General features: G+C 45.4%; 1 protein-coding gene across 1 annotated transcript in view; it reads left to right on the top strand.

The window, feature by feature from the left end:
- LOC120919202 (serine/threonine-protein kinase 4-like) overlaps positions 1–26,623 on the top strand; it is a 168,245-nt gene that overhangs the window by 55,141 nt on the left and 86,481 nt on the right. The window contains exon 4 of the mRNA XM_040331245.1: positions 17,398–17,512. Within this exon, the coding sequence (XP_040187179.1) occupies positions 17,398–17,512 (115 nt within the window). The remainder of the gene's footprint in view (positions 1–17,397; positions 17,513–26,623) is intronic.

Below are 26,623 nucleotides of genomic sequence, written 5' to 3'. Positions count from 1 at the left end.
TCCAGCGGACAAAAGTTTCTTAGCAAGCTAAGAAACTTGTCCGCCTGAAACTTGTCCGTCGGACATGTCCGATGGTTAGTACACCTAATCGGACATGTCCGCTGGTTATGACGTGTAACCAGCGTCCCGAAATCCCGCGCATGCGTCAAATTGATTCGACGCATGCGTGGAAGCATTGCACTTCTGTGTTTCAGAACGTCGGTGTCTTCTACGTCACCGGGTTCTCTGTCCGCGGGGATTTTGGTCTGACAGTGTGTACACACATCAGACCAAAAGCTTCCAGGAGACATGTCTGATGAAAACGGTCCGCGGACCGTTTTCATCGGACATGTCTCCTCGTGTGTACAGGGGGCCTCACTGCATTGAGCTCTGCAAGGAACAAAGCACTGGTTAGAAAAGTATAATGCTACTTTATAACAGGTATTGCTGCCCCAAGTTTTGCACTCCATGACAGGGTCACTTTAATGGCGGTCCAATTTACAAGAGACATATTGGCATCTATATCTGCTACTTGTTTCAGTGAAAGAGTGTTTAAGGCCACTTCAGTGGCAGAACAAACTCTATTAGATTGCTTAGTTGGACAACCTCCAACCAGCTAACTGGAACCATTAAATGATTATATTATAAGTCTTGCTGTGTGTTCAAGTTTACATAAGCCTTTGACCGAAATGTCTCTTCATGTTTCTGAAGAGCAGTAATAATTCTGTAGAGAAATTTCAGCCAGGACGCAAGGGAAAAAGTAGTCATGTAATATTTAAGTTTATAATAAATTATTAAAACTTGACCTTTTTATGCATCTAGTTAATTCCTCTCTGGTTCTCCTAAAATGGTTTCTGATGAAGATAAGCCATGCGTTTAGATACAATAAAATCATATGTGGCCTATTTATCAAAAATGTCTGCTTTGGTACATGAGAACCAAACTTGCAGTGGAAAATGTTAGCTAAGGAATATTACATTGTGATTACTTACTCTGGGGGGATGCAGACAATTATTAGAAAATCGTTACATAGTTAGGTTGAAAAAAAGACCCATGTCCATCCAGTTCAACCCAAAAAACACTTTGATAAAGTTTGGCCAAACTTTTTAAGTTGTTTAAAAATAAAAGCCTGCTGTCAAGGATCTGATGTCGGACAGCCAGCTGGTATTACCTTCATCGTGTGAAGTGTGTTTAACCACTTAACCCCCGGACCATATTGCTGGTCAAAGACCAGAGCACTTTTTGCGATTCGGCACTGCGTCTCTTTAACTGACAATTGCGCGGTCATGCGACGTGGCTCCCAAACAAAATTGGCTTTCTTTTTGGTGGTATTTTATCACCTCTGCGGTTTTTAGTTTTTGCGCTATAAACAAAAATAGAGCGACAATTTTGAAAAAAATTAATATTTTTTTTAACTTTTTGCTATAATAAATATCCCCCAAAAATATATATAAAAAAAACTTTTTTTCCCCTCAAAATCGCAATAAGCGTTCATTGATTGGTTTGCGCAAAAGTTATAGCGTTTACAAAATAGGGTATGGTCTTCGGGAAATACTCAGTTTTCGAGCCGATCGGAGGTTTGCCGAGGTCAGCTGAGGTGTCCTCTGGCTTTTCCGGACAATTTTGTATTCTAATATTCACAGCTTGGTAAAGCCCATTGAGACAATTTTTGCCAAGACATAAGTGTTGTCGCCTTGTTATATGAGCTTCACCTGTGACTAATAATGGATCAATTAGGTCTCAGGTGTGTATAAAAAGAACACCAGTACACTAGACCTTCTCAACTGCAACTAGACCTCTGCAAACATGCCCAAGATTCACCCGGAGACTAAAGTGCTGATTATCGAGAGGCTGAAGACCAGATCCACTGCTAATGTGGCAGACACCTTCAATGTGTCTCAGCGTCAAGTTCAGAGGATAAAAAAAGAATTGAAGAGACTGGAGACGTTTTGGACAAGGCCAGGTCAGGCCGACCCCGCAAGACAACTGCTCGAAATCCAAGGCCAGCCCATTTTCCACTGCAGCAGAGCTCCATGAGACCTGGTCACCTGAAAGTCCCTGTGTCAACCAGAACAGTTTGTTGTATTCTGTCTCGAAATGGCCTCCATGGTCGAATCAGTGCCCATAAGCCAGCACTAAACAAAAAACAATTGAAAAAAAGTGTGGCATTTGCCAAGGGCCACAGTCTGCTAAAAGGATGGACTCTGGAAAAGTGGCAGAAGGTGGATTTTTCAGATGAATCTTCTGTTGAATTACACCACAGTCGCCGCAAATATTGCAGGAGATCTACTGGAACCCGCATGGAGCCGAGATTTACCCAGAAAACAGTGAAGTTTGGTGGAGGCAAAATCATGGTCTGGGGTTACATCCAGTATGGGGGTGTGCGAGGGATCTGAAGGGTAGAAGGCAACATCAATAGTCTAAAATACCAAGAAATCTTACAGTGATGAAAATAAGTATTTGAACACCCTGCTATTTTGCAAGTTCTCCCACTTGGAAATCATGGAGGGGTCTGAAATTGTTATCGTAGGTGCATGTCCACTGTGAGAGACATAATCAAAAAAAAAAAAAATCCAGAAATCACAATGTATGATTTTTTTAACTATTTATTTGTATGATACAGCTGCAAATAAGTATTTGAACACCTGAGAAAATCAATGTTAATATTTGGTACAGTAGCCTTTGTTTGCAATTACAGAGGTCAAACGTTTCTTGTAGTTTTTCACCAGGTTTGCACACACTGGAGGAGGGATTTTGGCCCACTCCTCCACACAGATCTTCTCTAGATCAGTCAGGTTTCTGGGCTGTCGCTGAGAAACACGGAGTTTGAGCTCCCTCCAAAGATTCTCTATTGGGTTTAGGTCTGGAGACTGGCTAGGCCACGCCAGAACCTTGATATGCTTCTTACAGAGCCACTCCTTGGTTATCCTGGCTGTGTGCTTCGGGTCATTGTCATGTTGGAAGACCCATCTTCAAAGCTCTAACTGAGGGAAGGAGGTTGTTGCCCAAAATCTTGCAATACATGGCCCCGGTCATCCTCTCCTTAATACAGTGCAGTCGCCCTGTCCCATGTGCAGAAAAATACCCCCAAAGCATGATGCTACCACCCCCATGCTTCACAGTAGGGATGGTGTTCTTGGGATGGTACTCAGCATTCTTCTTCCTCCAAACACGGTTAGTGGAATTATGACCAAACAGTTCTATTTTGGTCTCATCTGACCACATGACTTTCTCCCATGACTCCTCTGGATCATCCAAATGGTCATTGGCAAACTTAAGACGGGCCTTGACATGTGCTGGTTTAAGCAGGGGAACCTTCCGTGCCATGCATGATTTCAAACCATGACGTCTTAGTGTATTACCAACAGTAACCTTGGAAACGGTGGTCCCAGCTCTTTTCAGGTCATTGACCAGCTCCTCCCGTGTAGTCCTGGGCTGATTTCTCACCTTTCTTAGGATCATTGAGACCCCACGAGGTGAGATTTTGCATGGAGCCCCAGTCCGAGGGAGATTGACAGTCATGTTTAGCTTCTTCCATTTTCTAATGATTGCTCCAACTGTGGACCTTTTTTCACCAAGCTGCTTGGCAATTTCCCTGTAGCCCTTTCCAGCCTTGTGGAGGTGTACAATTTTGTCTCTAGTGTCTTTGGACAGCTCTTTGGTCTTGGCCATGTTAGTAGTTGGATTCTTACTGATTGTATGGGGTGGACAGGTGTCTTTATGCAGCTAATGACCTCAAACAGGTGCATCTAATTTAGGATAATAAATGGAGTGGAGGTGGACATTTTAAAGGCAGACTAACAGGTCTTTGAGGGTCAGAATTCTAGCTGATAGACAGGTGTTCAAATACTTATTTGCAGCTGTATCATACAAATAAATAGTTAAAAAATCATAAATTGTGATTTCTGGAATTTTTCTTTTTTGATTATGTCTCTCACAGTGGACATGCACCTACGATGACAGTTTCAGACCCCTCCATGATTTCCAAGCGGGAGAACTTGCAAAATAGCAGGGTGTTCAAATACTTATTTTCCTCACTGTAGCTACCTCCTTATATTCCCAATCATAAAAAAGGCCAAATTTTGCAGCAGAATGGTGCTCCATCGCATACTTCCATCTCCACATCAAAGTTCCTTAAGACGAAGAAGATCAAGATGCTCCAGTCACCAGACATGAACATCATTGAGCATATGTGTTCTGTTTCAAGCATCGGTTGTACCTGTGACAAGCTTCTTGTAGACCCAGTCTGTAAGGATGTATGCAGCAGGTTGAATGATGACTTTAACAGACAGCTTACTCAATGAATAAAGACTCCAGAGGTGTTTTCCAATGCTTCTTTATGCTTCAAGATAACAAGGATATAAACATAGAGGCTTTTGCATAGGTAAATTTCCAATGAAGATACACAGCTCCCACACTCTGCAGACTTTTCAAGCAACTAAGACAAAATGGGTTTAGAGCAGGAAATGGTGGGTGGGAGCAACCAAACTAGTCAGAACAGCAGGGGGGTAAGGATCATACCAAATAACATAATAACATAACATGTAATAACTGCTAGACAGTAAAAGCTGCGTGACAGCACAATATGTGTTGTAGGATGAAAGCTGGAAGACGAAACCAAAGAATATTGATGGGGAGGCATGCAAGACTGTTTTCTTTGCTATTCCTGATGACTTCATCAATAAATTGTATGAATCCTTGACAAACTGCATGGATGCTGTCCTTCAAGCTCATGGAAGACATACAAGATATTAAATTTGGATCTCAAAGCACCACTACTTTAATTTGCTTACATATTTTTGGATTTTCAGTAAAGTTGTTGAATTTCTGTATAGGCGACAAAACTTTTGTCTTGCCAAAATTTGACCTTTCTGTCTTGATTAAATGATAAATCTTTTTTCAGTGAAACTAATTTATTTCAGTGCATTAAACATCATTTGGGAGGGCTTTAGCTTTTCATATGATCTATTTCTAACACCAATTGATTAATTAAAAGTCAGGTTAATAGCAGGAGTTTCTACAAAATAGAGAAGCGACAAGACTTTTGTCATGGACTGTAGTCTAAAAGGACCCATCCTACATCCCAGGGCTGGACTAGTAATCAAATGAGACTATGCCATAGGTCTATTAGTGGTCAGGGACAGCCTAGTAAAGAGAAAGGGGAGATGAAGTGGAGGCAAGCGCTCTCTAGCTGATTTGTGGCCCTTATGAAAATCCCAAGAACCAGGCAACACTCCCCTGCCCATAATTCTCTTGTCTGGCTGACATGTTACTGGAGAATATTAGTGGGCAAACAAGAGACGTAGTAGTGGCTGTGCCACCGAGCACAGCCACTGTGATATATATATCGCCAGGCTCCCTGCCAGTCCTGAGCTGCAATTGCAGTGAGTGAATAAAGATGTTCCTTGTAAATCTATCATTGTGGGGAATGGGGGGTACATAAATATAAGGAGGAATTGGATATATTGTACTGCATGCCGAGTTGGAGAAGAAGCTCATGGGGTGTGGACATATGGTTGCAGAATGGAAATGCTAGCTTTTCACTGTAGGAAAGAAATATAGGAAATGGCTATATGATAACACTGGGAAAAGGATAGAGCTACACTAAATTGTCAAAAGTATTGAGACGCCTGCCTTTACATGAACTTTAATGGCATCCCAGTCTTAGTCCGTAGGGTTCAATATTGAGTTGACCTCCCTTTGCAGCTATAGCAGCTTCGAATCTTCTGGGAAGGCTGTCCACAAGGTTTAGGAGTGTGTCTATGGGAATGTTTGACTATTCTTTCAAAAGCGCATTTGTGGGGTCAGACCCTGATATGGACGAGAAGACCTGGCTTGCAGTCTTTGCTCTAATTCATCCCATAGGTGTTCTATCGGGTTGAGGTCAGGACTCTGTGCAGGCCAGTCAAGTTCCTCTACCCCAAACATGCTCATCCATGGGCCAGATTCAGAACGGAGATACGACAGCGTATCTCTGAGTGTGCGTGGTCGTAACTATGCGACTGATTCAGAGAATCAGTTACGCATAGATTTCCCTAAGATCCGACCGGCGTAGGTGTTTTACACCGTCGTATCTTAGGCTGCATATTTATGCTGGCCGCTAGGTGGCGCTTCCGTATAGTTATGCAATGAATATGCTAATTAGGTAGATACGCCGATTCAGAAACGTACGTCCGGCCGGCGCATTTTTTTACGTAGTTTACGTTAGGCTATTTTCGGCATAAAGTTACCCCTGCTATATGAGGCATAGCTAATGTTATGTATGGACGTCGTTCCCGCGTCGAGTTTTGAAAATTTTACGTCATTTGTGTAAGTCGTTCGCGAATAGAGCTGTACGTAAGTTCCGTTCACGTCTAAAGCAATGACGACTTGCGGCGTAATTTCGAGCATGCGCACTGGGATTTTTTCATGAACGGTGCATGCGCCGTTCGAAAAATACGTCAAATACGCGGGGTCACAGTGAATTTGCATAAAACACGCCCACATCATCCCAATTTGAATTAGGCGGGCTTACGCCGACACACATACGTTACGCCGCTGTAACTAAGGGCACAAATTCTATCTGCATACGGAACTTGCGCCCTAAGTTACGGCGGCGTACCGTATATGTGATACGTTACGCCGCGCCGACAGATACTGCAATGTATCTGAATCCGGCCCAATGTCTTTATGGACCTTGCTTTGTGCACTGGTCCAAATCATTTGGTGGAGGGTGTTTCTTGAGCGGCTGGGCCTGGCCTCTTAGTTCCAGTGAAGGGAACTTATAAGGCATCAGCATACCAAGACATTTTAGACAATTTCATGCTCCCAACTTTGTGAGAACAGTTTGGGGAGGGCCTCTTCCTGTTGCAACATGACTGCGCACCAGTGCACAAAGCAAGGTTCATAAAGACATGGATGAGCGAGTTTGGGGTGGAGAAACTTGACCGGCCTGCACAGAGTCCTGACCTCAACCCAGTAGAACACCTTTTGGATGAATTAGAGCGGAGACTGTGAGCCAGGTCTTCCTAAACGCACTTCTAAACCTTGTAGACTTTCTTTCCAGAAGAGTTGAAGCTGTTTATAGCTGCAAAGGGTGGGCCAACGCAACATTGAACCCTACAGACTAAGACTGGGATGCCATTAAAGTTTGTGAGAGTGTAAAGGCAGGTGTCACAATACTTTTGACAATATAGTGTATAGTGACAAAAGGGGGAACACAGTGGATATATGGCCCCACAGGGAATAGAAGGTGGATATATATGGTCCTTCCTGCATGAACACATTTTACAGCTAACCAAAGGAAATTAATGCATACTAAAGCAATTAATAATAGATACATTAGGGCAACAGAGTACGTAGAAAATGTGTGTCTGGAACTGGAAAATACAGAATGTGTTTAGGGGGGCAGTGCATTATGGTATCTGCACTTTAGATACTGTAAGGCCTAGTCCCAGTTCCCTTTTAAATTACTGCGTGCGTATGCGTTTTATGGGTGCTGTACTGGCAATTGTGTAAACTCGGCTGTATGTAAGAAATCTGACATGAAAAATAAATTCTTTACACTGAAGAAAGAACTACACCTCTAAAGTACATAATCTCTTTAGTCTATGGCTTCCGTTTTGTTCTGTGCTACTTTTAGATGTGGCCTGTGATAGAGATCTGATATGATCAAGTTTAGTGACTATAAGGTGTCTTGGGTTTAAAAAAGGACTGCAAAGAATGTGTTTGTATGGGTACCTTAGTGCAAAATAGATTTCCATTGTGCTGTAACAAACTTGATTGATAGAGCTACACTATATTGTCAAAAGTATTGGGACACATGCCTTTACATTAATTTTTAGTGGCAACTTCTGTAGGGTTCAATATTGAGTTGGCCCACCCTTTGCAGCTATAACAGCTTCAACTCTTATGTAACAAACTTGCTATGTTTATCAGTCCAATTCAAAATCAATTAGCGTATGATGGCACTTATTGATTATACCGATGTCAGGTTTCCATGGTACTGAGCCCTCTTAGAAGGCCAACTCGAGGTACCCCTGGTCATGGAGTCTAAGCCCCAGCCTGTCTTCACCAGGGCCCCCCCGGGTGGACTTTCAGAAAACTGGAACCAGGTCGTGGCCCCCAGGTACTCCCAGCTGACAATGCATGAGTTCGCATGTGCACAGTACGTGCGTATGCAAGTACAAATGGCAGGAGACTGAAGAGAATCTGGGAAACAAGCCAAAGCCAGGGCTGGTGGCAGGCAAGTAGAAACGGCATTTGAAGCCAGGGTTGGTATACAGGTAGTCAGGCAAAGAATACAAGGCAAGTACAGAGAAACTAGAAAAGTTGCTCAGACAACCTGGGCTGCACTTAGCATGTTCATATATGGGGAAGCTGAGTTCTTACATTACATCTTCTCCCATGCAGCCAGAAGCCAGTTGAGAAGCGGGGTGAGGGGCCAAAAATGACTTCTCACCAGGTGGGGCCTCTAGTAATTTGGGGGGCCCTCTGCAGCTTTTCGGGGGCTCTTAGCGGCTTGCATAGTGAGCCTATAGGGCGGATCGGCCCTGTCCCCACCTGTTTAGGGCCAAGCTTGAAAGGAAACTACAAATCAAAAGATTTCATGGACCGGGGAGTATAAATACCTGTAGATGGAATCCAACATCTTTCCTCAGGACCACATACCTTCCAGTCAATTGGATACAAAAGCCTTCCAATAAAGTATTTAGTACCCAAGAGTTGCTTGATTTCATACTGATCCGTAGTAATGACCGTAGGAGGACGACAAAGCGGACGAGAAAACCTAGTAAAGATGTATGGTCTTGGGAATGAATCATGGAAGACAGGAGGAATCCTTATATGTAAAGGAAGACGGAGATTGAAAGCAACAGGATTAACCTGGCAGAGCATTGTAAAAGAATCAGTGAAATGAGGCGCAAATTTTATTGAGGGTACTTTGAGATGAATATTCTAAGTATAGAGCCAAACCTTGTCACCAGTAAGGCCTCGTACACACGATAGGTTAACCAGAGGACAACGGTCTGAAGGACCGTTGTCATAGGTTAACCGATGAAGCTGACTGATAGTCCGTCACGCCTACACACCATAGGTTAAATAACCGATCGGGTCAGAACGCGATGACGTAAAACACAACGACGTGCTGAAAAAAATGAAGTTCAATGCTTCCAAGCATGCGTCGACTTGATTCTGAGCATGCGTGGATTTTTAACCGATGGTCGTGCCTACTAACGATCGGTTTTGACCTATCGGTTAGGAATCCATAGGTTAATTTTAAAGCAAGTTGGCTTTTTTTTAACCTATGGTTAAATAACCTATGGGGCCCACACACGATCGGTTTTGACCGATGAAAACGGTCCGTCAGACCGTTGTCCTCTGGTTAACCTATCGTGTGTTCGAGGCCTAAGGATGAGCTCCGGCATGTTCGCAGAGCCCGCCAGGAAGTCGGCGCTGCGCTAATCAGGGGCAGTAAGACATTGTCCCGATTTGCGGCTGCAGAGATCGGGAAATGTCTCACTATGTGTGATTAGCGCAGCGCAGTGCCGACTTCCTAGCAGGCTCTGCATGTGGGCTTTGCCAACACGCCGGAGCTCATCCTTGGTCACCAGGAAGAAATTTGGGACTCACGCGGTGATGACGATCTGCAGCTACTTTGTACCTGGAAGCTGCCACATATAAGTTCTTGGAAACATCTGCCAAGATGGAATTGAGGAACCATTAACTCTCTGCAGCAGCTGCATTACAGGAGGGACGGGAATGGGAAAATGGTACACAGGATGATCAAAATTCCAGAAAAACCCTCTAATGGGACTTAAAGGGGGCATAGACTTAAAAGTACAAAGTGTATTATGCCAATATACAGTACAAAAGATTGATGCAAGATTAAAACATGAACATATTAATGCGGTTACAGTGAGTACATGACACATGCACAATTTTGAATAAATACAAATATCTGTCGATGGTACAACCAGAATAGTATCCAACGCATTTCAGAAGGCTTGCATAATTCTTCTTCAGGGCTATATACTGCACCATATGGATATGGGTTCATATCCTCAACGCATCATTTGAAACCAAGTAAATTTGCCGCCTTGAGACACTGCAAGTCCAAAAGAGTGGGGGAGTCGTAGGCCCTAGCTCTGGCTACCCACAAGGGGCACAACCAGGTTCACCCCAAAGGAATACACCACACAGTTGGTCACAGACCAAAGAAAATTTACCCGTATAAAACATCATGATCAATAATCTGGCTTGTACTCTGGTTTCCTCCCACACTCCAAAGACATGCTGGTAGGTTAATTGGATCCTGTCCAAATTGGCCCTTAATATGTGTGTACGACTGTGTGTCCCAAGCATGTCACGATCCTACGGGGTAAATGACCACACCAGCCAGGAAGACACTGGCTGCAAAAAGCGCCTAGAGGCGATTCAGTTTGCATGTGTAGCGCTATACAAGTCATTCATTCAATAATATGGCTTGTAATGAAATACATATTCAATACAGCCTTTTTTCCCATTCACAGGATGATGATCATACACAGTGAAACAGGTAGACTCCCCAGTGCTGGCATTAGTATGGTTATTGAGGGCAAACTTAGCCCAGGTTTGAAGGTCTACCCAATCATCTTGATGGGTAGGAATGAAGTCACAAAGATGCAGTTCAACATTTTGGGTGACCCTTTCAGTTTGCCCATTAGACTGCAGGTGAAAGGCTGAGGAGAAGTCAAACTTGATCCCAAAGGATGTGGTCAGAGCCATCCAGAAGCAAGCTGTAAATTGAACTTCTCTATCAGAGACAATGTGTGAGGGCATACCATGAAGACAAAATATTTCCCTTCTAAACATAATCTTTAACATCCTTACACAGGGAGGGCCACCAGTAGTGACACTGCAGAAAAGCACAGATATTTTGTACAGCAGGCTGCCCAGAGAGTTTGGAGTCATGTACTGTACCCATTTGAGAAGCATGGAGCGCAGGGCAGGTTTTGGTTCAACAACGCTTGCAATGCCAAATGATCTGTACAGGGCATCACTGTGGCCATTTTTGGAACCAGGCCCGAAGAGTATTGTCAAAGTTAAGAGAAGTATGTTTTTTTTTTTCCATCTACCTACCTAGGTGCCCCCCATTTATTGGAGAGCTGGGCTGTGGAGGGGGCAGGAGCACCCGGCTCAGGCTCTCAGCGGCTCTCCAAGAGGCTGAGCCGGGTGCCAGACCAGTCATGTAGGCAGATCCCCACTTCATTGTCACGATCTTGCTGAGTCTGGACTTGTACTGTGTCAGCCGACGGTGGGCATTCACAAGAATGCAGAATGAACTGCACTCCTGTGATCCACTGGACAAGTACAGCCAAACAAGCTTTGGCTGTACTCTTCCTTTAAACATGGCAAAAAAGAGAGCCCATAGCGCCTGTCTGGGATTCAAGTGTTGGGCAGATTGCAAGTACATGAGCCTCTTGTGATCGGTAAACATCAGGATATGGTGTGGAGATTCCCGCAGCGCCAGATTAATAGCCAGACATTACCGATCACCTATGGTGTCATTTCTTTTGGCATCTGAAAACTTCTTGGAGAAGAGGGCACAGGGCCGGAGCTTGTTGTTAGGCACTTGGAGAAGAACAGCTCCCACACCCATGGATCAAGCATTTACTGTACCTCCAAGAAGAAGGGCTGGTGAATGTTAAGACGCATGAGAATAGATGATGAGAGAGGCCATTTTAAGTATGTGGGAAGCCTTGTCTGCTTCAGGAGGCCAGGTTCTGGCATCAACAACCTTTCAGGTGAGAGAAGTGACTGGTGCCACCAAGGTGGAAAAAACAGGAATGAAATTGGTGAATCCCAAGAAGCTCTGCGTTGCTTTCAGACCAGGGGGCTCAGGCCAGTTAGAGATGGCCTGAAGTTTTACTGGGTCCATAAACAGTCCTTTGTCTGTTACTATGTTAACAAGGAAAGAGACCTGGGCTTGAAGAGGCATTTCTCCAGCTTTGTGTATAGGCAGTGGTCCCGAAAACACTGAAGAGCCAGACACGTATGCTGACGATGAGTGCTGCTCGGGAAGTGATGAAAGGGAGAAGAGAATCCACAGTAGAGCAGGCGACACCCATGCCCATAGGTGAACACAGAAGCACATGTGAATGTAATCACACATCTAGCAGAACCACTGCAGCAAAGAGATAAGAACCTCACAAACAGAAAACTGCAGGCTGGACCGTGACAGCTGACTCATACTTTGATAAAGATGCTTTAAGCAATTGGGGGTGATTCCTAATCGCTGAGGTTTGAAAACGTGTGTACTTCTTTTTTTTTTACTGAATCCTTAGCTTTGTGTTCTTGCATTATAAGAAATAACATGAAGCCTCCATTGTGGATATCAAGATAGCAGATAAACACCCACTGCCCATACCGCTTAAGGATGGACTAGCCACTTGAAGACCAGGCTTTTTTTTACTTAGTATTTTTTGCTAGAAAAAAATTCTTGGAACCTAAAAAAAAATATATATATATATATATATATATATATATATATATTTGTACAGGACGCCATGGCTGGGTCCTGGAAGGACGTTATATTTCCCCTCTGTTTGGACTGTGGTGCCTTTAAGGGAACGGAAAGGGTTAATGCACCTGTCTAAGGAAGTAGTTTAAAGCAGACAGGAAGTGCAGGTGAGAATGAAGGAGTGTAGGAGAGTCCAATGCATGGTGAATGGTGGACAAGGAAAGCTGTGGAAGCTATGAAAAGCTGTGAAAGGACTTGGCAGCGTCCTGCCTAAAAACCTGCTACTGAAGGACTTACCTGAAAGGACTGTTTACCTGCGATAGCAGTTCTGAGCTGTACAAGTCGGTGAGACTGTTATTTCTTTTGTTTTTGCTGCTGCTAAGCCATTTAAGTTTAATAAACCTTCGTTTTGATTTAAGAAGCCTGTGTCCTGCGATCAAGCTGGTCCCCCAAACATTACAATATATATATATATATATATATATATATATATATATATATATATATATATATATATATATATATATATATATATATATATATAATAAATTTTAGCAGAGGCCCTAGAGAATAAAATGCAATTTTTTATGTCACAGGGTATTTACGCAGCATTTTGTAATTTTTTTTTTTTTTTTTTAATGCACACAAACACAATATGATACTCAATGTAAGATATAAAAGATGGTGTTACGCAGAGTAAATAGATACCTAACGTGCCATGCTTTAAAATTGTGCAGAGTCGTGAAATGCAACAAACGACAGTATTTTAAAATCTCCATAGGCAATGCTTTAAAACAGGTTACCAGTTTAGAGTTAGAGGAGTTTTAGAACTAATGCTCTCGATCTAAAGCTCACTAAAGCTCACTGCAATACCTCACGTGTGGTGCGATAGCCATTTACATATGCTTGCTGGACCAAGGCGTGTGTTGGCCTTTGCTTGCAAGCACTGTTTCCTAATTATTATTACTTTCAATATTTAAAAATGGCACTGTTTACATCTGGGGAAACAGGACGTGACGAAAATGCTCATCGCTTCTGGACTGCTATACCATAGAGCTCATCGGGGACTTTCCGGTCCTCTACTAACTCAGTGGTAAACTGGGAGAACCGCCTGCTTCATTCCGGGCTTGCTGGTGGGAAGGTTGAGCCCAGAGCTGTGCAGGAGGAAGGGGGGGGGGAATCCCTCCCACCACCTCTAAAAGCCATTCAGCTGCTAGATAGCCGCTAGGATGGCTTTTACATAAAATCTGGTTGCCTCCTGAAAAAAACTTTTCCAGGATGATGCCTGTAGCTGCAGACAAAATCCGGGTATAACCACTTGAAGTCAAATGACGTACATATACGTGATTTGGCGTCAAGTGGCTAGCATCCTGGATCCTACTCTCCATTGTCTTCTTTTCTCCAGACTGTACATATGAAGTCTCTTCTGATATGTTTTATCAGACCCTTCAACATTTTTGTTGCCTGTCTCTGCAATTAGGGATGTCCCGATACCGATACTAGTATCGGTATCGGGACCGATACCGAGCATTTCCCCGAGTACTTGTACTCGGGGAAATGCTCCCGATGCTTCACTCGATACCTGAGCGGGCAGGCAGGGGAGTTGCAAATCTTCTCTCCCCCATGGTCAGTGTTGTGTCCCCCCCTGCTGTTGACTTCCCCTGTCCGTGCTGCTCTCTCACCTCCCCCCGTCCGTCCGTGCCGTTCTCTCTCCTCCCCTTCCCCCGTCCGTCCGTGCCGTTCTCTCACCTCCCCTTCCCCCGTCCGTCCGTCCCGTTCTCTCTCCCCCCCCCCCCCCCCGTCCGTGCAGTTCTCTTCCCCCGTCCGTCCGTCCGTCCGTCCGTGCAGATCTCTCTCTGTCCGTGCAGTTCTCTCTCCATCCATCCCCCCCCCCCCGTCCCCGTCCGTGCCGCTCTCCCCCCTCAATCTGTCAGGGGGGAGAGCAGAGGTAGGAGCCGCTAAGCCCGGCTCCTTCTTTTTTCGAATGAACAGAGTCGGTGATTACCGACTCTGTCCATTCATATAACTGAGTATCGTAACCTCCTGTGTTTACGATGCTTCAGTTTATGAATGGAGGAGCTTCCCCTCCATTCATTTCAGCTGAAGCTGCTGAGAAAGGGACTGGGGAATCTGTTTCCCTAGTCCCTTTCTCTGTCTTAAAGGGGAGATGCCAGAGGTCTGTTAAGACCCCTGAAATCTCACCAAAGACCCCCAACAGGGCTGATTAAAATTAAAATAAAAAATTGCAATAAATATTAAAAAAGAAAAAAAAGAAACGCACACTGACAATTCCCCCCCCCCCTAAAAAAATAAATAAATAAAAAATCACTGTAAAAAAAATAGTAAAAAAAAAAATACTGCCACTGTCACATGACATTAAAAAAAGTATTGGTACTTGTACTCTGTCTCAAAAAAGTGGTATCGGGACAACCCTATCTGCAATCCTTTTATCCTATCAATATCTTTTTGGAAGAGAGGTCTCCAGAACTGGACACTGTATTCTAAATGTGGTCTCACTAAAGATCTATATAGGCAAATCTGGCCCTCATTTCTACTGCTGGTGACCCCTCTAATGATAACTAAATATCTATGTAGAGGAATCGGGACCTCCTTCCTCCTGCTGGTGCTACATCCAGTGATAACTAAAGATCTACTGTATATTGGAGAATCAGGTCTTCCTTCCTCCTGCTGGGGCCCCATCTAGTGATAACTAAAGATCTATATTGGAGAATCGGGACCTCCTTCCTCCTGCTGGTGACTTTCTAATGATCAGTAAAGATCTTTATAGAGGAATCGGGACCTCCTTCCTCCTGCTTCTGATCCCTCTAGTGATGACTAAATATCTATGCAGAATAATCGGAACCTCCTTCCTCCTGCTGGTGCTCCATCTAAGGATAACTAAAGATCTATCTTGGAGAATCAGGGCCTCCTACCTGCTGCTGCCCTTCTAGGGATAACTAAAGAGATATATATATATGAGGTATCAGGACCTCCTTCCTCCTGGTGGTAATCCATCAGGACTTCCTTCCTTCTTACTGGTAACCTTCTAGTGATAAAAAAGCTCTATATAGAGCAGGGGTGTCGAACTCCATTTCATCGTGGGCCGCATCAGCATTATGATTGTCCTCAAAAGGGCCAGTTGTAACTGTAAGATTAGATGTCCAGCGCATCCCCTCCCCTTACATTAGATGTCAAGAGCAACCCCACCATCAGAAGTTGAGTCCCCTACTGTCTCTTACATCATAGTGCACCCCCTTTCCTTATGCAGCTGCTGGGAATAAGTTGGATGCATTGCTTGAAAGCAGAAATTAAGGGTCTGTAGGAGGACCAGAGGAGGGGTGGAGCTCTCCTGCAGCTGCAGGAGAGGTGCGAGGGCCACATGAAATTGCCTGGAGGGCCGGATTCGGCCTGTGGGCCTTGTGTTTGACACCTGTGATATATATATGTGCAATCGGGACCTCCTTCCTCCTGCTTCTTAATCCTCTAGCGATAACTAAAGATCTATATAGAGGAATCAAGACCTCCTTCATCCTGCTACTGATCCCTCTAGTGCACAGGTGTCAAACACAAGGCCCGCGGGCCGAATCCGGCCCTCCAGGCCATTTCATGTGGCCCTCGCACCTCTCCTGCAGACCCTTACTTTGTGCTTTCAAGCAATGCATCCAGCTTCTTCCCAGCAGCAGCATAAAGAAAGGGGGTGCACTGTGATGTAACAGAGGGTGGGGGACTCAACATCTGATGGTGGAGTTGCTCTTGACATCTAATGTAAGGGGAGGGGATGTGCTGGCCATCTAATCTTACAGATACAACCGGCCCTTTTGAGGGCAATCATAATGCTGATGCGGCCCACAATGAAATTGAGTTTGACACCCCTGCTCTAGTAAATCATTCCTGAATCATATTCATTTTTCCCACTATTGGGCCACATTGTTTGCTCATCACCTGAAGGATATAAAAAAAAAATTATGGTTGAACTTGCCAAAAATGTGTCCAAATTTTGTAGTCTATCAATGGAATAATTTCTGTAGGTGCATTATTTTACTTCAAGAAACATGGATCTGCACACTTAACTTGTGAGGTAAGAGATGATATAGAAAACAAGAAAAAGATACATTTTTAGCGATAAATGGCGCACCTGCTACAAAAGACCGTAGGACCACGGCCAAAATTTAAAGCTTAACTCAAGGCAACACATTTTTCTTTGACTTTAAGGGCTCTTTCACACGGAGCGGACCGTTTCTGGGTCCGCTCCGTGTGTCTCCCTCGGCTCAGCGGGGATCCCCGCTGAGCTGTCGGTGGATAGGGCGGTCCCCGCACACAGTGCATAGACCGCCCTGTCTGAGCTCCGCTCTGCCCTATGGGGAACCGGATGCAGATGGACCCTGTCCGTCTGCATCAGTTCCGTTCCGCCGGACGGAAGAAAAATAGGGGTTTCTTCCGTCCGACGGACGCGGACGTTAGCGGATGCTCCATCCGCTAACGGACGCGATCCCATAGGGATGTATTACAAGTCCGTTAACGGACTTGTAATAACGGACAGGCGGAGCGGACGTCTGAAAGGGGCCTTAATTGTTTGGGGAAGAGTTAGAACCTCTGTTTTATAAAACTGCTTTACCTTAGAGAAAATGGTGTCCCTCCATTATCTCAAAGGCTAGGCAATTGATCAAATGTTGAACAGGAGGATCAAAGCATCCTTGTATCTTGGTAGGTGACAAAGTTTTCTATATTTTTTTTTGTTTATGTATTTTTTGGTTTGACAGAAAACGTCTCAAATGTATAAAAAGATTTTTGTTGTCTACTTTGATCATTATTACAAGGCTTTTAATCTATATTCGCACTCTTTGAGTTTTTGTAGCTCTTATGTAAGTTTTACCGTTTATTGAGATGTGATAGTATCACCGGCACATGAAATATCTTCTTTCCTTTCTTTCTTGTTGCAGCCTTCATGTTGTGAAGTATTATGGCAGCTACTTTAAAAATACTGACCTGTGGATTGTGATGGAGTATTGTGGAGGAGGATCAGTCTCTGATATCATTCGACTAAGAAAAAAAACAGTAAGTTTCCCACTGTTGCATTAAGTAGCCAAAAAAGTGCCTACTTCAAATGTATTAAAAATAAATAGCTGTAAATAAAAAAAATAATCAGGTGATTGTTTAACAAAATGTATTAAAAAAATGTTTGATTCCATCAAATGGCCACCTTTTGCAGATTTAACACCCAAACAGACTTCTACCATTATGTTTACATTGGAAATTAAATATTGTTTGCCAAGTTCTTTCTAACACTGTCGCAGAAGTTCCCACAAAGGTTTTCTACTTGTAGGATACATTGCTGTCACCCTCCTGCACAGTAGATCCTAAACTATCACAATAGGGTTGCCATCTTGTTGTTCTCTTCTAAGGTGGGTTTGATCTACCCTAGAAGTGTGTTTTGGTTATTATCTTGCTGTAGGATGAACTTAAAGAATTTAGGCGCAGATCAAAAGGCATTATATTAAGCTGCAAAATTCTGTAGTTGACCTTTTGGCTTGGGGTGCAAGTTATTTTATGTAAGGTGGCAACCCTAGATTTAAAGTGGATGTAAACCACGAAAATGTATTTATTTATTTTTGATGTCACAATGTAGAGTATAAGATTTCCTATCATCTGTGCCCAGTATTGCCACACAGAGTTAATCCAGCTCTGAGCAATCCTCTTTTATTGTTCAGTGAAATAAAACAGACTTACAGAGAAAGACCATAGTCTGTTCCGCCCCCTTGCTGTGTGTCAGGTCACCTGTGGCCAGGTGACAAGTGCACCCTGTAGGGGTCAGGGATGCACCGCAGGGAAGTGAACCCTATAGCCGACTACTGCTGGCAGGGAGGAAGCGTGACCCAAGATCACCCAGGGCGCGGAGTCTAAGACCCAGTTTTGTATTCACCAGAGCCCTTGGTGGTAGGGATGGTCTTGGCCGCAACTGGGTCCAGGTCGCGTTCCCGGGATTCCTCAGGTCACACTCCGCAGGGAGAAGGGGGAAGCAGCCAGCAAACAGTGGTGATGGACAGGCCGAGGTCAGGGCAACAGGCAGACAAGGATAACCGTGGAACATGCAAATAGTCAGGGGCACAGGCAGACAGGGAAGTCGGGGACAAGCCAAAACGGTACACGGAAGATGATCGTAGCACTCTGCAACCAGGAACTAGCAATACACTGCAGACAGGAAGTAAGCATAGGAACACTGTTGAACAGCACTGCAGACCTGTAGAGCAAAGGTTAATATAGGCTTCCTGGGATGGACTAGGGTGGAGCCATACAGGAAGAGGAAGTGATAAAAAGGGAAACCAGAACAGGATCTGCCTCTAAACAACACATGGAGATCAGGTAAGTGGACAGACTTGATGCATATTCATGACAGTACCCTCCCTCTTAAGGCCCCTCCCCCTCCCCAGCCTGGAGCCAGGGCTAAAGGGGAATCCCAGAAGAAACCTCCTCGACAAATGGGGCGCAAAGGTCTCAGATGCAGAAATCCAAGACGCCTCCTCAGGACCAAATCCTCTCCAAAGCACAAGGTACTGAAGAACGCCTCTGCGGAGACGAGAATCCAGAACTTGAGTATCCTCATTGACCAGAACCGAAGTAGGGACAGGAGGAGAGGATTTATTGAGGACCAAAGGCCTTTTAGGAATAAGTAAGGGCATGAGAGGGTCAACAGGAATCCGAGGAGGATCAAGCAGACCCTTAAAGATGAACTGGGGATTAAGCACAGGACTATCAGACTGGGCAGAGGTCAGAGGAACCCTGAAGTCAGGTTGGTTAGAAGGTGACAGGGCACAGGAGTCAAGCTGGATAGTAGGGAAACCAGCAGAATGCAGAGAGCCCTGAAAACAAGGTAGGAAACCCCATTTGGCCGAATGAGGCAATCTATCCAAAGGATGGATTGAGCCCCTTAGACAGGTTGCAGGAGGACCTGAACAAGAAAAGGTAGGAGGCTCACTGGGCATGGGCTGACCTGGCATAGCTGATGCAGAGGCCGATCGAATAGCATAGTCAGGTGTAGTGATTACCCGAATCGCATCACAAGGCGTAGTGACTGCAGAACTCGCAGACAAGTTAGCCTGGCTATGCGTTTTAGGGACAGTCAACGGTAAACTGGAGTGAATGATCGGCTCAGGTTCACAGACGGGCTCCTCATCCAGAGTGCTACATTGGCTAGAAAGTGCATCAGCCTGACTATTGCAGGGCACATTCCGGACACCACTACATGTGGTAGGACGAGCAAAAGATTCTGGAATGGTGGCAACAGGAAGTTTCTCTTTTGGGGCAACCTTGGGTAGGCAAGACGTGGAACAGGAAGGACCCCAAGCCAGGATCTGTCCGGCAGTCCAGTCAATGTGAGGAGAATGGAGTCTTAACCAAGGAAGACCCAAAACGATAGGAGCTGAGGTTTTAGGTAGAACAAGGAAGGATATCCACTCCTGGTGAAGTGTGCCTACTGACATCTTAACAGGGACTGTCTGGAAGCGAATAGGACCCCCCGGGAGAACAGAGCCATCAATCGCCGAGACCACCAATGGTGTGGTGAGGGGCAAAAGGGCAAGTCTCATGGACGATGCGATTTCCCAGTCTATGAAATTGCCAGCGGCTCCGGAATCCAGATATGCCGAGACCAAATGAGAAGAAGCACCAAAATGAAGGGACACAGGAAGAAAAAGACGAGAAGGTGAAGGAGATATTTCTGGATCCAATACTCCACCTTCCAGATGTATTGAACCCGAGCGTTTCTCGGGGCGAAGAGGGCAAGTGTCACGAAAATGACTTTTGCCCCCACAGTATAGACACAGGCCTAGAGTTCTGCGCCTGGCACGTTCCTCAGGGGATAGTCTGGTCCGACCCAGCTGCATGGGTTCCTCAGTTGGCAAGGGATGCTCCACGGGTCGAAGAGAGGGGAGCTCAGGCTGACTAAGGGCCAAGGGATGTTGGCGTCGCTTTTCTAGGGTCCTTTCCTGAAAGCGGATATCGATCTGATTACACAAGGAGATCACTCCGTCCAGATCAGTGGGGATGGTTCTTCCTGCTAGTTCATCCTTCACTCTATCAGATAGGCCATGCAAAAAGGTTGCGACTAAGGCCTCATTGTTCCAACTCAGTTCAGCTGAGTGGATACGGAACTGAAGAGAATATTGTCCCACTGAACGGGATTCTTGGCGGAGACGTAAAAGGGCGCTGGCTGCTGAAGAGACACGAGCCGGTTCTTCAAAGATATTCCGAAAAAGTTTCAAGAAAACAGGCAGGCTAGAAACCACTGGATCATTCAATTCCCACAGAGGGGCAGCCCAGGCTAAGGCTTCCCCGGAGAGGAGAGAAATGATATAGGCTATCTTGGCCCGGTCAGACAAGAAGTACTGGGGCAGGAGCTCAAAATGAATAGTGCATTGGCTAAGGAATCCCCTGCAGGCTTTGGAGTCTCCAGAAAAACGGATTGGAGGTGATAACTTCAGTGAATGCGACTCTGCGACTGGTGCAACAGGTGCAGCTGCTGGTTGTACTTGGGGTTGCGGATTCGGGGTTCCCAGCGAGGTCTGAAGCTGATCAAAGCGGGAAGCCAGATCCTGAAGGAAACGCATCACCTGATCCTGATTAGCTTCATGCGTCTCGAGTCTGCGAACAATGCACTGTAATGGATCATCTGCGGGAAGCGGCATGTCGGCCGGATTCATGGCTGTTCAAACTGTCAGGTCACCTGTGGCCAGGTGACAAGTGCACCCTGTAGGGGTCAGGGATGCACCGCAGGGAAGTGAACCCTATAGCCGACTACTGCTGGCAGGGAGGAAGCGTGACCCAAGATCACCCAGGGCGCGGAGTCTAAGACCCAGTTTTGTATTCACCAGAGCCCTTGGTGGTAGGGATGGTCTTGGCCGCAACTGGGTCCAGGTCGCGTTCCCGGGATTCCTCAGGTCACACTCCGCAGGGAGAAGGGGGAAGCAGCCAGCAAACAGTGGTGATGGACAGGCCGAGGTCAGGGCAACAGGCAGACAAGGATAACCGTGGAACATGCAAATAGTCAGGGGCACAGGCAGACAGGGAAGTCGGGGACAAGCCAAAACGGTACACGGAAGATGATCGTAGCACTCTGCAACCAGGAACTAGCAATACACTGCAGACAGGAAGTAAGCATAGGAACACTGTTGAACAGCACTGCAGACCTGTAGAGCAAAGGTTAATATAGGCTTCCTGGGATGGACTAGGGTGGAGCCATACAGGAAGAGGAAGTGATAAAAAGGGAAACCAGAACAGGATCTGCCTCTAAACAACACATGGAGATCAGGTAAGTGGACAGACTTGATGCATATTCATGACACTGTGAGTGACAGGTTATTTACATATCTCAGGTAAGGATACATGCAGGAGGCATCTATATCCTTATAGATCAGCACTATGGCAGTAGTTTAGAAAGGATGAGAGTGGGTTTACATCCACTTTAAAGAGCCCCATGCCATCAAGTCTATTTTTCCATGTTTAACAGTTGGTGTCACCCACTGAGGAACCAGCCTTTTGCCTACTCAATGAGATACAGATGCCCTGCGTGATGAACCAACAATTTCATATTCTGATTCATTTTGCTTTATAAAACCTTATTTTATTTTGATTCTCTATTCAGAAATATTCAGTTGTGTTTAGCATTTGTGTTGGGTGGAATGAGGAAGAATTTGTCATTTTTTCATCTGCTTCATCTGGGATACATGGCCTCACCCAAAGTCTTTGAAACGCAAGGCTGCTTTGACACTTTCGAAGAACCAGCACTGTCTCTGAGTCTCCATCGTCTAATCCGTAAACATGAGGAGTTTAACGTTGCACCAGCTGCCTGGGCAGCCCCGAGTAGCTCACCCCGGTCCCAAAAGTTGAGTAACAGGAGTATGAATGTACGGAGTGGAGCCCCCTCAGGTCCAGGCTTGGGTGAAACACGATGGGCCCTCTCAACAGAAAAATATGGGGAGAGCTGGGCCACTGGCATCAGGGAGCGCAGGAGAAGTTCCTTAAATAGAGCAGGGGACTGACCTCAACCCCCTCCAGGAGTCCCACAATCCTGAGATTGTTCCGGCGGCTCCGATTCTCGGCGTCCTCCGCTCTATACTCCAGGGCTCTAACCTTTGTTTGCAGGGCCCGGATGGAGGCTGCATGGTCAGTCAGGTATACTCCACCTCTCCCACACTCCGTTCAGCTTTGGTCACCCGGGAACGGATCTTATCCAAGTTCTGGCGAATCAAGCCCACATACATCTGAACCTCCTCTATCGTGGATGTTAAGGCAGGACGCTGGGACGGGTCCCTCCTCTTGGTCAGTCTGCGACACCATGAAGCAAAGGCGCGCAGGAGATCTCAGGGCACAGGAGACCGGAGTGGCTTCTACCAAGTCACACAGGGGGAATCTCAGCCTCTTACCCCTCTTCTGACTCTCAGCGGATTTAGAAGGCATCCAGAGATAACAGGATCTCCTCGATCCACTCAGTCACTAGGTGAGGATTGATAAACGGATCATGCTCCAGGAGAGCTCAGAAAACACGTCTGCTCTGCCCACCATCCCGTCCACGCTCCCCCGGCCTCACCCAAAGACTCTTTATTTAACTTTTGGGAGCTTAGCAAAATTCCTCCAGTTGGCACAGGAGTTCCAGTGACAGTTGGCAAAGTCCGTATTTCCTCTTTTCTTTTTTCTTGAGATTTCAGATCACTTCCTCTAGTATCTTCCAGACAGAACGTGGGGGTGTCTCAGTGGACATTAGTGATGAGCTTAGGCATGTCCAGACTAGGATTGCGAACCAGTCAGGAAGCTTTCCCAAGGGGCGTGTATATGAATGGTTGTGGGGTGGGGAATGCCCTTGCCACAGACAATTGGGCCATACAATGGAGCAGAATGGAATTCATGCCAAAATATAAACCAAAAAGCCGAGTACTGCACCCTTTCTATAGAGATTGCAATATAGAGTATTGTGTGCATGGGTTACCGATAAAGCCAAAATTGACCCATACATGCAAGGGCTTCCTGGTGGACTTGCGTACATGGGTTTTCTGAACATACCTGAGGTCAACACTGGTGGAATCACAGACAACAGAAACTTGACAGAGGTTCTCACCATTCCCCAAAAAAAAAAAAAAAAGAATTCCACATTAATAGTTTTTTTTATATATAGTCATTTACAGGAGGAAAGGTTGTTATTTTATCAAAAATGTTTTTTTATCTTTCTGTCTTATAATGTATTCTGCAGCAGTTCAATACACAGTTAAGGAAGGTAAATTGCACATAAATTCCTCTTGCCAATCCCTCCAGCACCACCAAAGTGCCAAAATCGGCACTAAGATACAACAATGCATGGAATAGCTGCCCACTTCTTGGACGTTATTGTGTATTCACAATTAAAAACACGATGTGGGGTACAGCCGAACTAAGGAATATTGACGTGTTTCGCTCTAAACTAGAGGTGGACCGATATGGGTTTTTTTCTGGCCGATGCCGATATTTAGAAATTGGGGAGGCCGATGGCCGATATATGATGCCGATTATTGTGGATTTTAGGCCGATTTAAAAAAAAAAAACTCACCCACTCCACTCCTTCCTGCTTACTCCTGTCACTCTAGCACACACTTGATGTCCTCAGTACCGATGGCACTTGCAGGTGGCACTGGTTTGGAACTGGCAGATGGCACTGGTTTGGAACTGACAGATGGCACTATTTGCACTGGCAGGTGGCATTGGCACTAGCAGGTAGCACTGGTTAGGAACTGACAGATGGCAATGGCTGGCATTGGCGGTTTGCACTGATTTGGCACTGACAGATGGCACTGATTGGGACTGACAGATGGCACTGATTGGGACTGACAGATGGCACTGATTGGGACTGACAGATGGCACTGGTTTGGGACTGACAGATGGCACTGGTTTGGGACTGACAGATGGCACTGGTTTGGGACTGACAGATGGCACTGGTTTGGGACTGACAGATGGCACTGGTTTGGGACTGACAGATGGCACTGGTTTGGAACTGACAGATGGCACTGGTTTGGAACTGACAGATGGCACTGGTTTGGAACTGACAGATGGCACTGGTTTGGAACTGACAGATGGCACTGGTATGGAACTGACAGATGGCACTGGTATGGAACTGACAGGTGGCACTAGTTTGGGACAGATGGCACTGGCAGGTGACACTGGCAATTGGAACTGGTTGGCACTGGCAGGTGGCACTGATTGGCGGTGGCACTGTTAGGCGGCACTGGCTGGCAGTGGCGGGTGGCACATTTCATTGACTGGTGTAATATAGCTGCTGGGTCCCGCCCACCCCCGACATTGAGCTCACAGTTCCTCTCTCCGCACTGGCAGGTGGCACTGGTTTGGAACTGGCAGATGGCACTGGCAGGTGGCACTGGTTTGGAACTGACAGATGGCACTATTTGCACTGGCAGGTGGCATTGGCACTAGCAGGTAGCATTGGTTAGGAACTGACAGATGGCAATGGCTGGCATTGGCGGTTTGCACTGATTTGGCACTGACAGATGGCACTGATTGGGACTGACAGATGGCACTGATTGGGACTGACAGATGGCACTGATTGGGACTGCCAGATGGCACTGGTTTGGAACTGACAGATGGCACTGGTTTGGAACTGACAGATGGCACTGGTTTGGAACTGACAGATGGCACTGGTTGGTACTGGTTGGCATTGGCAGGTGGCACTGGTATGGAACTGACAGATGGCACTAGTTTGGGACAGATGGCACTGGCAGGTGACACTGGCAATTGGAACTGGTTGGCACTGGCAGGTGGCACTGTTAGGCGGCACTGGCTGGCAGTGGCGGGTGGCACATTTCATTGACTGGTGTAATATAGCTGCTGGGTCCCGCCCACCCCCGACATTGAGCTGACAGCTCCTCTCTCTCTCTCTCTCTCTCTCTCCCTTCTGTTATGTGTCAGTTTCACACTCAGCATGGCGCTTGATGCTGCCAGAGCCGCTGAGTGTGGAGAATGGAGGAGGAACGGCGGTCAGTGTCAAATATCTGCCTAATTTTGATAATAAGCGGCCGATGCCGATTTATCAAAAATGGCTAAATATCGGCCGATTATATTGTTCTACCTCTACTCTAAACAGTGCATATTCTGAACCTGGAATAAATCTTCCCTTGTTCGGTTGTACCCCCACTATGTGATATTTTTAGTTGTGAATGCACAATAAAGTCCAAGAAGAGTACATGTATTCTGTGCATCATTGTTTCTTGAAGTACGGCTGGTGGGCCACACTAGCACCTTGGAAAGATTTTTTTACCTTCATGCATTCTATGGAACGTTCACCAATGTTCCAAGTTTCCTCCATTTGTGGATACTGGCTCTCACCGTGGTTCGCTGGAGTCCCAAAGCCATTGAAATGCCTTCGTAACTCTTTCCAGACTGATAAATGTTGATACAATTACTTTGCTTTTCATCTGTTCTTGAATTTTTTTAGATCACGGCATGATGTGTTGCTTTTTGAGATCTTTGAGCCCAGGTTCACACGGGTGCACACAAATTTAAGATTGGACATGTCTTTGTCTTTTATATTTTATCAAAAAATTGAGAAGTTTATTGCATTTGTTTGCCCTAAAATTCGCTTTATTGTGTTTTCTACTGAAATTTTGCGTTCACTAAACCTTTGCGGTAATAAGGTGTGACATTTTTTTTTTTAACGTGTGCAAAAAACGCCTCTGGCAGCGAAAAGGTTAATAATAAAAAAAAAAGATCATCATTTAAAAACTGCATTTTGTGTTTACTTGGATCATCTTTGTGTTAAAATTTGTTTTGATAATTTGAATCATTTTAATTGTGACAAATATGAAAAAAAAAAAAAATCAGGGAGGGGGCAAATACTTTATCACAGCACTGTACTTACATTTTTTTTTTCAAGCTCCTATGTGACAACCAACCATCTTCTGCACAGCCTTGCACCTTGCTAGAATTTCCCAATGTTCTGAACCAGTTTTTTACTGACACATAAAAGGCAAAAACATGCATCTTCATTCTCATTTTGAGAGCTCTAATAATAGTCGTAACCTAAGAGGAAGTACTTAGAATGTAGACTGTAAATATCATTTATGAGTTTCACTTCTTGTTTTACACAGGCAGGTGCACAGTCTTTTGCTTTTAGACCCTTAGATATTGCAATGT

The sequence above is a fragment of the Rana temporaria genome, chromosome 12, assembly GCF_905171775.1.
Source record: "Rana temporaria chromosome 12, aRanTem1.1, whole genome shotgun sequence".
Lineage (NCBI taxonomy): Eukaryota > Metazoa > Chordata > Amphibia > Anura > Ranidae > Rana > Rana temporaria.
The sequence above is the reverse complement of the archived record's forward strand: the minus strand, read 5'-3'. Positions and strand labels throughout refer to the sequence as shown.